We start from the raw sequence: 16,187 nt of genomic DNA on the forward strand, positions 1-16,187 counted from the left end.
TTTGAAATATTATAAGGAAAATTTTGACAGATGCTCGAGACAAAAACAAATGTTTTTGTTGTGATATATCACCTTATTATTGCATCATGATCGACACCATACGAGAAATCTATCAGTAAAGTCATCTGCCGAAAAAATAATGGATTTCTTTTTCCCCAACCTAATATTAAAGAATTGCAAAAATTGAGCTCTTACTGTAGTTTTTTGGTTTCCGTGAAGATGATCGCAATTTTCGAATAAAAATTTTAAATTTGAATTTTCCAGTCATAAAATTCATGCAGTGAATGAACCACCATCCATAAAAAAGAAACAAGCCGGCTCCATCTAAATATAAATCAAAAGAAAAGTAAATAAATTAAAAATTTCGAAATAAAACTGAACACTTTTTTCGTTTATTTGGAAAAAAGTGCAAAAAATCAGTTTTAAATATATATATTTGGAACAACAAAAAACACACAACGTAAACAACAACAACAAAAGTTTTAGCAAAAATTTTCAATTGAAATTTTGCATTAAAACGAAGCTGTGCCAACGAAACGGAGAGAGGCCTTGGAAATAACAACAAGAAAAAAGAAGAAAGAAAAATAAGTTCAATAACCATTTAACAAAAGTATTGGAAAAAATGTGATACAAACAAAATTTGTTTTAAAATTAAATTGAATTTAATGTGTGTTAAGTGAAGTTAAGTGATTTACATGGAAATTTTGAATTTGGAAAACATTTAATAAAAAGAAGAATTTAATTTTTAAAGAAACGATTGAAAAAAACAAAAATTAATAACAAGAAAACAAAAAATAAATAAATATTGATTTTATTATTATTTTCAAACAACAACAAAATTTAACAAAGTGAAGATAGATATATAAATATTTATTTATTAAAAAAGTATTAATAAATCTCAAAAGAAATTCTAAGAGAAAATTCTCAACATTGAATTGGAGCAAAACGTGAAGAAAACCCATACATGCCACAGAAAAATTAAAATACTCAGTAATTAGTGAAGAATAATAAATAGAGCTTAACAGTGTAATATATTAACAACAAAAGAAGAACGATTTAAAAAAAGTATAAAACAGTATTCCAAGAAAACCACCAATTGCCTTTACCAAATCCAACCATTCACTATATTTTCTTAAAACTGGCCACTATTTGTTTGGCTAACTGCTCAAAGAATGCAATGGACGTTTTGAGGGGCCCCCTCATTTAATTGCTTTTAATTAACACACTTCAAGAAACAAATACCAGCATCGGCAACAACATCTAAATCACCTGCATACGAACAGCAACAGCAGCCGCAACAACAACACCCACCAACCAAGCAGCCACCCAACCACATTGTATGTTGGACCTTTTAACACAAAAGAAACCAAAAAAATACATCATCGTCATCATCAACATCATTATCGGTTTTTTTGTTTGTTTCTTTTATAAATTTTTTAATTTATTTCAACTGAAAATTATTTTTTGTTGAAACAACACCAACCAAAAAAAAACACCACCAACAACAACAACACTATTACCACCAACACCCAGTTGAAAAAGTTGTTAATTGTTGCAAATATTTTATTATCATTATGTATCTAATACAGGTGAGAATTTGTTTCTTTTTCTTTCTTTATATTTGTTTTTTTTTTTTTTTTGTTTTGGTTATTCTTTGTTATTTATGTTTAGTTTAAGTTATTTGTTTTCCTTTCGTCGCTTTTCTTGTTGTTGGCCTTTACATTACCAACATCAACACCGTCAACACCTTTAGGTTTGTTTTCTATTTTCTTAAATATTTGTTTTTGTCTTCGGTGTCTCTGCACACACACACATACACTGGCACCTCTTTCGTTTATAATGGTGTTAGGGTCAGTGTGTCTTAGGGGCATGCATATAGTGCATATAGATAACCGAAACCACCTTAAATATTTTTTTATTCACGACCAAGTGAAACTAAATTCGGGCTAAGGTGAAAAAAACACATGTGAAAATGGTGTGACATTGGAAGTAATCCTCGACCTGATATGAAGACCTTCTCATCCTTCCCTCAGAAGAGCGGAAGATCTTCTTATAGTATTACAATACCAAAAAGACCAGAAGGTCTTCTTCTAGTCTTTTAAAATTTCTTCATGTAGAACATCAGAAGGTCTTCTCATAGAAGATCAGAAGAACTTTTCATAGAAGGGTAGAAAGACTTATTATACAAAGGCAGAAGGCCTTCTTATAGAAGAGCAGAATGTTTTCCCATAGAAGAACAGAATGTCTTATCAAAGCAGAAGATCTTCCTTAGAAGACCAGATGATCCTCTATTTGTGGATCAGAAGGTCTACTCATGGAATATCAAAAAGTCTTCTCATAGAAGACCAGAAGGTCTTATCAAAGTAGAAGATCTTCCTTAGAAGACTAGAATATCATTTATTAGTGGATCAAAAGGTCTTCTCATAGAATAACAGCCATTTTTATTAAAGTTGAAGATCTTCCTTAGAAAACCAGAAGATCTTGTATTAGTGGACAGGAGGTCTTCTCATAGACGAGCAGAAGTTTTTATCATTGAAGATCAGAAGTTCTTCCCATAGAAGAGCAGGAGGTCTTCTCATAGAAAATCAGAAGCCCTTCTCATAGAAGGTCAGAAGGTCTTCCCAAGAATAACAGAGGGTATTATCATAGAAGATCAGAAGGTTTTCTTAAGAAGAGCAGAGAATTTTCTCAACAAAAATCTTCTCAAGAAGAGCAGATAGTCTTTTCAATATCAGAAGGTCTTCTGAAAGCCGGAGACCTTTCATAGACGAGCAAAATATATTAGGCTGGGAAAAAAAGAAATTCAGAAATTAGAAATTAGGCTGGGAAAAAAAAGAAATTCAAAAGAAATGCCAAATATGCCCCATTTTGTTGTATGATTTGTTGCCATTTTAAAGGTAACTTCATAATGCCTCTCTCATAGAAGTCCTGCTCTGTATTTGCAAAAAAAAACTCTAGTAGTCGATTTTCACAATTCTTCCTAGCTACCAATTTTTTATGATTATAGAAATTTTGCAATGCATGAAAAAGAAGGTAATCGCTTGGTGCCAAGTCCGGACTGTATGGCGAATGCATTAAAACTTCCCAACCAATCTTCCGAAGTTTCTGGCGAGTTACTGTATGTGTGTGTTACCTAGCGTTGTCCTGGTGGAACACGACACTTTTGACCAATTCCGGTCGTTATCTTCGAACGGTCCAGTTGTTGACAGTAGAGATAAGAATTTAGCGTTTGGCCATATGGAAGCAACTCATAATAAATAATCCCCATCCAGTCCCACTAAATGCATAGCAGAACCTCCCAGCCGTTCGCCCTGGTTTGGTCACCGTTTGAGGCGCTTCACTGCTCTTTCGCCACGATCGTTTTCGAACGGGGTTATCGTATGTGATCCATTTCTCATCTCCAGTCACCATCCGTTTATGAAATGGGTATATCTCATTCCGTTTGTCCAAGGCTTCGCAGATAGAAATTCGAAATTTCTTTCTATTTTTTCAGTTAAGGGGACCCCCCCATTCTCTGGGTCAAAATTTTTTTAATTTAATTCGTTTCTACACTAATTCAATAATGTCTCTACAAAATTTCAAGTGAAAATCTCAAGAACTCTTGAAGATATAGCCGATTTATTGTGTCAGCATCAAGTGACTGCTAAAGGGTTTCTCAAACTTTAAACGCGTTTTTCTCTTTTGCGAATGGCGGGCTCGATAACTCAAAATCTAATAACCCAATCGATTTCAAATTTTTACACGGTTCTCTGTGAGTGTATAGCTATCGTATGAACTAGGATAAAGCCAATCGGTGAATATCTTCCTTATTTTTTAACTTGGTTTTTGGTCAAAATTCGGTGATTTTTCAAAAATATTTTTTTATAGGTCCGCCATTTTGTTAATTTTAGAGCGAAGTCATTAATCCTAGTTCATACGAGAGCCAGACATGTACTCTTTCTAACACCGTTGGAATTTTCGGATTCCGTTGTTCCAGTGAGGAGTTATCATGCCCGCCATCAAAAATAAGGACTTTTCTTTAATTACAAAAAACAACAACAAAACAATAACAAAAATCTTTTGTAAATTATTTTTCTTCTTTTTTAAATCTTCACATATATATGTGCAAAGTTACAAACCTTAACAAGCATTGGTATTGATTTGCCAGCCCATTGAAAATCTTGAAAAATTAAAATCGAGAATGGGTGGGGTTTCCTTAATTGGTTTGGCACCCAAACATCGAGCTTCTTTTTGAATCCAGCTTTGTGTAAATGGTCGATTTATAGCTGCTGGGCAGTGTTATAATTTCGATCATTTCATCGATTTTATCGACATTTTCGACGACCAGCTTAATGGATTTCTTTATCCCCAACCTAATATTATATAGGAACAGAGAGTCTTCGTATAGAATACAGAAACTACATATAAAATACCAGAAGAGATTCTTACCGAAAACCACAAAGTTCGAGGACTTACCTGGCGTAATCTGAAAATAGAAAGTTTGACGTTTTTAGCATAAATTTACCATGTTCGCTGTAAGGTACTACCATGTGTTGTGTTGTTTACAGTGTTGCATTCTCAGAGAAGAACATTGCACAACTTTCGCTGTGGATAATCCACAGCATCTATAAACTTAAAAATCCGTATGGCAATATAGTCTAATCATAATTCATCTAAAGTTATTCATGGAAGAATCGCTTAGAAGCAAAGCGTCTTATATCAAAGGTTCCGCTTTAGCAACATAGGACGGCTAATTCTGAGTTGCACACCACTATTAGTGAAGGCACAAAGCAGAATCTTTTTGTCCGGCGAAAACGATATATGTAAGTCGCCATATAGCTTTTTATATAAAACATCAAAATGTCTTCCTATGGGAATCACAAATTCTTCACATTGAAAACCAAAGTTCTCCCCATTGAATACCAAAATTCCAACATACATACGCTGCATAGTAAAGGTGTAGATTTTCTTATAGTTGACCAATAGCAAATTAAGTTTTGAGCTTCTACATGAATACCTCTTTCTGGCCTATTTCTCAGGTCTACAAGATCCTTCTCCGATCTTCTATAAGTAAATTTACCGATTCTCCTGAAAGATGTATTTATTCTTCTACTATGTACTCTATTTTAGGCTTTATTAAGATTTGCCTTGTGCAACATAAATAATTCTCAGGGTCTTAAATAAATAGTTGCAACACCCGTCCATTGTGTCAATTGTAAAATAATTTTTATGACGAAGTTCTTATTGATCCTTATTACCTTAAACAGGTAAATAATAATAACGAGATCAATTGTTTACCTGCTTTTACCAATTCTTGCACTGATAGTCATTAAATATTACTTAGAAAGGGATTTATTTACACCAATCGTAAAATTTAATAAACAGTCAATAAAAACTTGCAAGAACAGTTTATAGTAGGTACTCAGTCAAACCTTTCCATTTCATTGCTTATTGGAATTCAACAAAAACGAGAGTTTTCTTTGTTGTCTTGATTAACTATGGGAATACATCTCTCTCAATTTATTTGCAAAAATATGAAAGCCCTTCAAAACAGACAATGTTTTACATAAATTTTCATAAATTACTTTCTTTCGTAATTAACGGCTTTTTTGTGTAAAATAGTTCGGCAGTCAGTTCGTCAGTTTATCTGACATGTTTATCTTCATTATTTAACACAAAAAAAACAAGCCACCTATTCAGACAGACAAGTCAAAACAACCAAGCAACTGTAAATTTGATGAATAAACTTCAGTTGAAAAAAGTAAACGCTGAAGTATTTAACTAAATGAAAAGAGAAATTTACATAAAAACCAACATTTTTTTGTTTTATAAAAAATATGCAAAAATAAACACAATTTAATGTAAAACTTGTGGGGAATATAACACTTTAACGGTGGCGTGTTTGTTGAAAAAAGTGTAAACGTTTTAAATTATTACTGGAAAAAGCATTTTATAATGGACTGTTATTATTTTAATGCAATTATATGTATATTGTAATCGAAGGACCAAACTACATTATTTTATTTCAAAAAAATCAAAAATCCAAGAAGTCGTCTTTAAACCCAAATATTAAAATAAACAACAACAAAAATTATAAGATCAATAGGCTTGCATTACCCTTTTAGGAGTTAAAACTGTTTTTCAGGTTCAGAATATCGCTCTTATTAAAGACATGAAGTAATTTACAGTTAAGGTATTTAATTAATTAAATAATAATTTCCGTTTATTCGTATTCATATCGAAGGACCAAATATTGAAACAAAGCCAGGGTTGCCATTATCAATTTCTCAAATGAGACTACCTTGTACAGTTATGCCATGACTGCCTTATTACGAAGTTACATAAAACGATCGAAGGACCAAAACGCTATATTTCAACGGCGATGGCAATCGAAGGACCAATATGTGTTTTTAAGAACACATATTGGTCTTATGGAAGATCGGAAATACCTTCGCATTAAAAACCAAATTAGTATTTTTTTTTCTTGACTAAGACTCAATACTTGATTAACGATCGAAGGACTTTCATATTATATGTCAACCGTGTTTTCAATCGAAGGACCAAAATGATTTTTAAAATATACCTATTTGGTCTATTTGTAAAATATCTGAGAGGTGATATTTTTTACTGGAAAACTAGAAAGGTGTTCTTATCAAAGACCAATCTGTCTTCTTATACATTATAATCGGATTTTTATTGGCTTATTAGTCTAGACTATTTACAAGTCGAAGACTATCTACAAGTCGAAGGACCAAATGTAATATTTATTCATAATTTTGTAATACTTTGCGATTTTATAACTCTCAGTTCCACCAGCAATGGCAATTGTACTACAAAAATATCGGATTGCAAGCGATGGATTAATATTTTGTATGTCATCAACAATCACAATCGAAGGACCGAAGAGTAGTCTTATATAAGACAAGTAGACCTCACTTGTATGTGTATGTGTATCACTTGTATGTGTATCTTATAGAAGACAAGTAGACCTCACTTGTATGTGTATCGAGTTATAGTAAACTTCATATTCACATCTATTTTCCGTCAGTGGTCACAATCGAAGGACCAAGTTTTATGTTTATAGGAAAAATATGAAGTTATCTTCGTAAGATAACTAAAAAATCATGAAGAACTGTTCTTTTTGTCCGAAAGGTAAAATGTACTGTTCATTCATGTCGAAGTATGAAATCTGTGGTGGCGTACAAATTGAACTATTATATCTTTATAATTTAAGTACCAAATATATTTTTTGACGAGGGAGCTATTTTTGTGCATCAGTAACCCCGAGAAATATAGATATTCGAAATGTTTTCTTAGAGAATATCGCAAATGTTTTCTTTGTCCCCCAAAAAACCTTGTAAGTGGATATTCTACGCTATGAATGTCAATCGAAGGACCAACTGCCACGTCAATGAATTTAGTCATGGAAACCACGAAGTGCAACCAAATTATTTATGATTTAAAAATTCCTAATTAAAAGCAGATGCAATTCAAATTGAAGGACCAATTTTTTATGTTTTTAATACATTTTTTTATATGCCGTTAATAGTCGAAGGACCATGTCAATCATAAAAGTTTATGTGAAAACAGTTTATTGTTTGACCTAAAGACATTAGCCTAGTTAATTGAGAATGACTCAATACTCGCCAAAGTTATGTTAAATTTGGTGTCTTTTTTCTTCAAAAAATTCTTTTTGGAAGGTAACGCTAATTATTCGCCAACTGGCACTACTCCAAAAATGCGAAAATGACAACAAAGAAATTTGGGACAGGGTCATAGGAAAATACAGTAGCCCCAATATTTTTATTATTTATGGAATTACTTGTTGAAAATATTTTTTAAATAATTTTAATGAAGATTTCGATCAGCAAGCAATTGATTTCACTGGAAATTTCCTTCGGATAAAAAACAATGATATCAAAAGAAGAATGTTGCTCTGCCACACACTCCCAAAATTAATTCACATCATCTCTTGAAATTGCTTTGCTTGGTGTCTATTTGCCTTAAAGATTCCAGAGAAGCCATTGTTATGCCCGTTAGAATTATGGCAAATTGTAGAAATTTGGCATGTAAATGGGTCTAAAAATGGTTTATCAAGAAGAAAGAGAAATTCGTTTAGATAAATATGTTAGTCTGTGCTCAATCATGATCTTAAATGGCTATCATATTTCTATCGAACTGAAAAAAATATATTTTTTTCGAATTCTACCCACCCTATGTATATAGGCTGTCAATGTAACATTCTCCCTATGGCGGCCCCATTCTAAACCACGATATAGCCAATAAAATGGCCACGAAACTAAGCTTGCAAATATGTAGGGTTTGGTGGTGTTGATTTTCATTTCCAAATTTTTGGGAAAATTGTGAGCAATCAGCATAGGCGTGGGTTGTGGACCCATTGGCTGGATTTCAGGACATTCTACAAATTGTATGATAAATATACAACATTAAAAAATAAAATTATTATATTTACCATTTTGTTGCTGTTCTGTGGGCTTTTGAGTTTGGGAATTATCTTGGGAAAATGGCCAAAATACCATTACTGATAGATTTTGTTGACTGCCTAATTAAAAAAAATATATTTTTAATTTTCAATATAAAATTTTGACAACAATAAAAAAATTCCAAAACAATTTATTGTTTTTTGAAAAACGTCATTGTAAATATGAATTTCAAGTGTTCGAAATAGATTATGGAAAACAATGAAAGGTTTACATAAAACTAATCACAATAAGCACAAGGCCATCATAGGCCATCATAAGCTCTTCCTATGGGAGACTCAGATGTCTTATTATATTATAAATTATTAAGACCATGCGATATTTTTATAGAAGTCCATGAGGGCTTCATATAAAATACCATGATCGTGAGGTTTTCTTGAAGAAGACCAAGAGGTATTCTTGAGGAAGACCATGAGGTTTTCTTGAAGAAGACCAAGAGGTATTCTTGAGGAAGACCATGAGGTTTTCTTGAAGAAGACCAAGAGGTATTCTTGAGGAAGACCATGAGGTTTTCTTGAAGAAGACCACGAGGTCTTCTCACACAAGTCCATCAAGACCATCGTCTTTTTTAATGGTCAATATATTTTCTTATATAAAAAGAAGAGGTGCCCTTATAGAAACCCCCGATGTCTTCTGATACAACAAAAAGAAGGCAACGAGGTCATAATGTCTTCCTATAGAAGTGTCTTCCAATAAGTCTTCCTACAGAAGACGAATGTGTAAGTGTTCTTATAAAAACGTGATGTCTTCTTTTAGAAGAGCAAGATTTCTTCATAGAACATCAAACGGTCTTCTAATAGAAGACCAAGAAGCTCTTCTTAATGAAGAGCTCTTCTTCCAGACAAAGAGAACTCCTTATGGAGGATAATGTAGTACTCCTGTAGAAGACCAAAATATCTTCTTATACTAAAATGTTTTTTTTATGGATGATGAATAGAACTTTTATAGAAGAGCATTCAGTTTTTTCTATAAAATATATGTGGTTCTCAGGAGCTAAAGTATTGAGGAGTTTTTCCTCAAAAATCCGGACCTTAGGAACTGAAAAATATTTTTCTATAGAAAAAAAGTAGTTTCTTAGGGAATAATCTTTATTTACGGAGGAAGAAAATCAGTATTGTTTATATTATCGCTCTTCAATCCTCCAGATAAAAACCTGTCCCAAAAGGAATAATCTGTCCTCAGTATAGAAAAAAATATGTCTTCTTGAATATTTTTCTATAGAAAGAAATCGGTCATATGTGCCCGATAAATTATTTTCTATAGAAACAAATCTTCGACAGAGGAATTTCATGCTATATAAAGCGGGTGAACTGTTTTTCTTTAAAAGAAAATATTAGGTTTGGGGAAAAAGAAATCCATCCATCCGAAAATGTCGATAAAATCAGATAAATGATCGAAGTTGACCGGCAGTCGTAACATCGCCCAGGAACTAAAAATGTACCATAAAACAGTTTTAAACCATTTCACAAAGCTGTGTAGGAAATTTCTTTTCTGACCTCATTGACCAACAAATTTGGGTTTCCATAAAAAAAAATTGACATCCATGGCTGAGAAAATGTGACCTTTCCATGTTATTTCCTTTTCACGGTTCTAAATTTGCCCATATTTTCCAAGTTTCCTTTTTTAATTCTCAAGAATAAATTTCCTCTAAAAATTCACCTCTCTCAAAATATTATTATTGCATTTAATTCGTTCGATGAAAATCTTACACTCCATTAATAAATAACAAATTAAAAAACAATAAAAATAAATTTAACGGAACATTGACACACACATTAATATTGTTATGTCTATACAAAAAAATCGAAAAAAAAAACAAAATACAAAAAACCAACAATCAAGAACCATTGATCCACTACTGCCATCCATTGCTATCGGGTATTTGTGGTTGGCATGGAAACCATCATCATGCTGGTTTGTTGACCACCAAGCATGTACGTATGTTAGCTTGCATGTTGTGTATCTCAAAGATAACAACAACAACAACAACGAAAGACACTGAGAACGAGACACACACAGAGGGCGAAGCCGATGTAAAATTCTCGGCGGCGGCGGCTAAGCATAAAAAAGTCGGCGGCGGCTAAAAGTCGACTGCAGCCGAAAGAAAATCGGCGGCGGCGGCTAAAGCAATATACGGCCGGCGGCGGCTAAAAGTCGGCTACAGACGACGACTTTAACGTGAACAAATAATTTCGGTTGTTTTAATAACTGTCAATTCATTTAATTTAAAATGAAAATATAAGTTTATATGCACATTTGTTGCTTATAGCACATTAAAAATTAATAAAAATACTTTAATTTGATAAAAATGGTTCGACGACTGCCTTGTTATCGTGAACAAACAATTGTTTCTTTACTGTTGCCGGATGCAGGCTGCTTCTCTTTGCATTTACACAATTCCCGGCATATGAAAATGCTTGCTCTGAAGATGCTGATGTGGCTGGAATTCCAAAGCACATATTTGCTACAGCAGCAACATTTGGAAAGATCTATAAAAAGTAAATGGTCAAAACGTAACCTGCTTAAAATAAGTTTAAGATGTGAATCTTTAACGTACTTGTTTGTTCTGTCGCCACCAATCTAGAGGCTCAACCGCCTCGACTTTCATTTCCAAATATTTTCTTATTTCTAACTCTACGTTATTTTGTACATTAGAAGGCGATGGTCCCATAAATTCCAACATTCTTTGACGACTAGCTGATATTTTCTGCAAGTAAAATATACGTTAGTTAAGTTTACCTTTACATTTATTAAAACATAATACCTGTTTTTTTGCATTTGGTTCAGTGCTCGTTGATGGCTCATTTAATAATGTGTCATCGATTTCCTTTAATTTTTCAATTTCTTCCATAATCAAGTTCTCCTTGGAAATTGGAGACAGAACATCATGCACAAGTTCCAAGGAGTTTGGCGATTGTTTGGGTATCTGTAGTATATATTTATCTAAAACAGGCCAGTTTTTTTGGCATGGGTCCATAAGCGCAGCTACAACATACATTCTATATACTTTGAATCGCTTTGTAAAGTTTTGCACAGCGAAATTGCATAAATTGATTGTTAGTTCAAAAGACGCTTTTTCTTCTTCTTTCTTCAATGAGGACATAATGGATTCCTGAAAATAAATACACGAAGATATCGTCGGATAATCTTGGCCTTGAAGGTGTTTTGTGGCGTCCTCAAAAATTTTTAAAAACGTGCCAAATTCCGTTATAATTTGCATTTCCATTGTCCCAATCACTAACAGTTCCTTTTTAGCTTTAACTAATGCTATATTTATAGTGGATATATTATTCGTATAGCTTTGAATCATTGCAAGCAGAGAGTTCCAACGTGTTGCAACGGAATTTTTCAAAGAGGTGTGGTGCTTGACGTTTAAAGTTGCTTCATATTGTTCAGTAAAATAGTCATCTCCATGTGGAAATTGTTCGCAACTATCCAAACTCTCCAAAATTATTTCAACCTCTGTAAATATTTTTACTAAATCGTTTTGTTCCTCCATATTTTGAATATTTGATATTTCTTCATAGCTATACATTAAGCTGCCATAAATTTTTTTTAATTTTGATATTATGTTATTAATATTTTCAAATGACTTGTTGTTTAGTATATCTTCCATCAAAAATCTGTGTAAAACATGAGCCATACAACCATATCTTGGTATATTTTTAATTTTTAAAGCTGAAACGATTTTGCTTCCACCATCAGTAACAGCACATATGTTTTTTTCCAACAGATTAAATTCACATAAAGCTTCTTCAATTTTTTCTACAACTGCTAGTCCAGTGTGAGGTCGTGGAAAGATCTCTGTCTTGAGCGTTACAATTTGCATTTGAAAATTTTGGCAGAAATGCACTTTTATGTTTATGTAAGACAAGTGCTTATGTTTATCTGACCACATATCCAATACAAGTGTAACATTTTCGGGCGACTCTTTAAGGCTTGTTTTTACGTGGTCCAAATATATGTTATAAACATCGTTTAAAGCCGTTGTAGCTATTGTCCTATCTGTGGGGAATATAGCCTTTGGGTTTAAGAAAGATACCAATTTCTTAAATCCTGGCCTTTCAACAATTTTAAACGGTTGCAAATCCCAACAGCACATTTCGGCGACCCGGCGAGCATTTTGTTGTTTGTTGTTACAACTTGTTGAGGATTTCAATGCATTTTGTGTCATTGTTGAACTTTTCAGGTTATTTAAAGATTTCACGTCCAAGTTATGTACAGCTCGTAGATGGTTCATATAATTTGTGGTTGATGTTGATTTTCCAAAACTAAAATCATAAACAATTACACACATGCGAATGGAAAAAATTAGAAATTCTTACCTTTTTAAATTGGTCTTTTCATCCAAACACAATTTGCAAAATTTATATTTTTGAAGTATATGCCTCTTTTTAAAATAGAGATCACCAAAATATTTCCAACACAATGATATACCACCTTCATTTACAACAACCTTTGCCAAATTTTTAAATTCATTTTTCTTTTTAAAAAGATCTTCATATTGAGATACATCTGCATATTGAGAAATATTGATTTCAGTATCAACAGATTCGTCAGAATCGGATTCTGATTTAGTCAAAACTGTTTGAACCTTTCGGTTAGCGGAAAAATAATTTTTAATATTCCTTTGGCACATTTTGCATTCTTTTCTTTGAACAAGCAAAAACACAACGAATCTTTGGCAAACAATATGGTTGCCACTCCATCAAAATTCGTAAGTTACAAAAGGTTGCCAAAGGTTTTGTGATAAAAAAACAAATCTACAAAGACATAATACCCTTACCACTATGTGCTGTAGGGTATAATTAATATAAATAGCCTACACGTTTTTGCCTCTCGAAGACGAGTGCACAATGTAAATTATCGTCCAATAATGAGCATTATAATATGTTAATTTATCGATAAGATTAAAAGACATATTTATACAAATTTGCTGTATAAATTTATATTTTTCAACGGCTTAGCCGACTCAGTCGGCTAAAAATTTGAGCCGATGAGAGCCGCATACATCAGCGGCGGCTCAGATCACTTAAAAAAAGTCGGCGGCGGCTGCACGCCGACTGCGAGCCGATCGGCTTCGTGCTCTGGACACACAACGTTGAAAAATATTTTTATTTCAAAAAGTTTGTTTTTGTTTTAACGGTCGAATTGACAATATTGATAGCTTGAGGAAATTACGTTACTTTTCTTATCGAGCCATGACTGTAAAGTATGTATGTATATATTACATAAATAAGAACGTTGACAATTTTAGTCATCAACACCCGGCGCTTAAGGGGAACAATTTAAGGGTTAAAGTGGTGGGCTTGTCTCTCTGTATTTGATGTGGTCATTAAATTAAAGTTTTGCATGACTTGCACATATAGTTTTTAATGAAGACGAATTCGTTTGTAAGCAGATTAGAATTTGAAGAAACTATAAAAATTGACCTCATTGATGAGATTTTTTTTTCGTTAGAAAAAATAACGTACGGAGAGTAACACTTTTTTAGAAAAAATACAAATCAGTGAGTTGTTTATTTCGTCTATCGAAAAATATCCAGGCTTCAATGACGGAGATATTCTAACTCAATACACGAGGAATTTTCTCAGTATCTGATATATTTTTTCTACAGAAAAAAATTCAACCTCAGTATATGAGGACTTTTTTCTATATAAAAACTTCGACCTTAGTATCTGAGGTTTTTTTCATTCGAATAAAATTCGTCCTCAGTATCTGAAATCTTTTTTTCTTTAGAAAAACTTCAAACTCAGTATCTGTGGTCTTTTTTATAGATTAAAATTCGACCTCAGTATCAGAGGTATTTTTTGTAGAAAAAATTCGACCTCAGTATCTGAGGTATTTTTTTTTATAGAAAAAATTCAGTATCTGAGATATTTTTTTGTAGAAAAAATTCGACCTCAGTATCTGAGGTATTTTTTTATAGAAAAAATTCGACCTCAGTATCTGAGGTATTTTTTTATAGAAAAAATACGACCTCAGTATCTGAGATATCTTTTTTAGAAAAAAATCGACCTCAGTATCTGAGGTATTTTTTATAGAAAAAATTCGACCTCAGTATCTGAGGTATTTTTTATAGAAAAAATTCAGTATCTGAGATATTTTTTGTAGAAAAAATTCGACCTCAGTATCTATTCTTTATATAAAAAATTCGACCTCAGTATCTGAGGTATTTTTTTATAGAAAAAATACGACCTCAGTATCTGAGGTATTTTTTATAGAAAAAATTCGACCTCAGTATCTGAGGTATTTTTTATAGAAAAAAATCAGTATCTGAGATATTTTTTGTAGAAAAAATTCGACCTCAGTATCTATTCTTTATATAAAAAATTCGACCTCAGTATCTGAGGTATTTTTTGTAGAAAAAATTCGACCTCAGTATTTGTGGTATTTTTTATAGAAAAAATTCAGTATCTGAGATGTTTTTTTGTAAAAAAAATTTGACCTCAGTATCTATTCTTTATATAAAAAATTCGACCTCAGTATCTGAGGTATTTTTTATAGAAAAAATTCAACCTTAGTATCTGAGGTATTTTTTATAAAAAAATTCGACCTCTGTATCTGAGGTATTTTTATAGAAAAAATTCGACCTCAGTATCTGAGGTATTTTTTATAGAAAAAATTCGACCTCAGTATCTGAGGTATTTTTTATAGAAAAATTAACCACAGTTTATGAAGTATTCTTGCAATAGAAAAATATTCTATATGACTTCTTTCCTTTTTTTCTATATAAAAAAATTCTCATGTGGATATTTTCTTTATCCACAATTTCGAGTGACACAATTTCGTTTGCTTTGTACTACACAAGTTTTTTTTTTATTGTTGGGAAAAGCAATAACAACACCAAGTTGTTATGGTTACCCAAAATAAGGTGAAGGACACAATAAGGACGAACTTTCCCAATCTCAAACATGTTGAGGTTATATAGTCTTTGAAACAATAGCTTCTATTAGAAAGTTCAGTTAATTTTAAGATTAGCCCACAAAACAAAGCAAAAACTATGTTCTATGTTTTAAGGTCAAATCAAGCTGTTAATTCAAAATCCAATAATGTATTTGCGGCAAGAGGCCAGGCAATACTTTCTCAAAATCATTTAGTTAATTAGCTAAGATAACAAATCCCCCCAAAAAAAGTAACAAACACAAACAATTATATGAAGGTTTAAAACGTATCGTATCTCCAGACAAACTTGAAATGTTTTCAATGGAAAACCCCCTCAATTCAAACTTCTACGCGATATTCAGCCTAGTTTTGAAAAGGTGAATGAGTGAGCGGATGACCAATCATAATAGCAAGCTAATGTTCTTTGGAATAGATGGGGGGTTTTTGCCTCTAGCATTACCATCACCACTACACCAACTAAGCAAGTTAATTTGTGTTCACATCAAACATAAGTGGAGATTTTGAAATGAACACCTGTCTGTGAGTTGAGTGTTCGTTCTTTTTTATGCTGGCTGATTCCTTAGAATGGTATTTTAGGAAATTTTAAAAACATGATTTAAAATTCTGATAAATCTATATTTATTGGGTTTTTTTTGAAAGAGTTTTCATAGCCAAGCTTTTAGAGATGAAGAAAATCGAATGACCTATTAAAATTCCATTAGAATGTAATTTGATAGAATATCTCTCCCAAACAAATTAATTAGCTATTTTCGGAAGATTTTCTTTGAAGATGTCCCCCTATTCAATATTTTTTATGTAATG

At 32.4% G+C, this 16,187-nt stretch overlaps 2 protein-coding genes across 2 annotated transcripts in view; one reads left to right on the forward strand and one right to left on the reverse strand.

The window, feature by feature from the left end:
- Positions 1-1,540: 1,540 nt before the first annotated feature.
- LOC133326568 (uncharacterized) overlaps positions 1,541-16,187 on the forward strand; it is a gene marked incomplete at its 3' end in the record, with an annotated part of 227,183 nt that continues 212,536 nt past the window's right edge. Inside the window, exon 1 of the mRNA XM_061535197.1 lies at positions 1,541-1,589. Coding sequence (XP_061391181.1) covers positions 1,575-1,589 — 15 coding nt within the window. The remainder of the gene's footprint in view (positions 1,590-16,187) is intronic.
- Positions 10,729-13,572, reverse strand: LOC133326570 (zinc finger BED domain-containing protein 4-like). The gene is made up of 4 exons (XM_061535198.1): positions 12,806-13,572; positions 11,245-12,751; positions 11,038-11,187; positions 10,729-10,969 (listed from the first exon to the last, which is right to left on the reverse strand). The coding sequence occupies exons 1-4, from the start codon at positions 13,117-13,119 to the stop codon at positions 10,775-10,777; spliced, it is 2,166 nt and encodes a 721-aa protein (XP_061391182.1). The 5' UTR covers positions 13,120-13,572; the 3' UTR covers positions 10,729-10,774.

The sequence above is a fragment of the Musca vetustissima genome, unplaced genomic scaffold, assembly GCF_032173495.1.
Source record: "Musca vetustissima isolate MV318-11 ecotype Yass unplaced genomic scaffold, APGP_CSIRO_Mvet_v1 utg10137, whole genome shotgun sequence".
Taxonomy (NCBI): Eukaryota; Metazoa; Arthropoda; class Insecta; order Diptera; family Muscidae; genus Musca; species Musca vetustissima.

What these genes read in the sequence shown, in the direction of transcription:
- LOC133326570 (XM_061535198.1), bottom strand. Translation starts at nt 13,119, where the DNA reads ATGTGCCAAAGGAATATTAAAAATTATTTTTCCGCTAACCGAAAGGTT. An exon ending in GAAAAGACCAATTTAAAAAG is followed by an intron (nt 12,752 to 12,805) that starts GTAAGAATTTCT and finishes TTATGATTTTAG; the next exon opens with TTTTGGAAAATCAACATCAA. An exon ending in AACCAAATGCAAAAAAACAG is followed by an intron (nt 11,188 to 11,244) that starts GTATTATGTTTT and finishes TTTTACTTGCAG; the next exon opens with AAAATATCAGCTAGTCGTCA.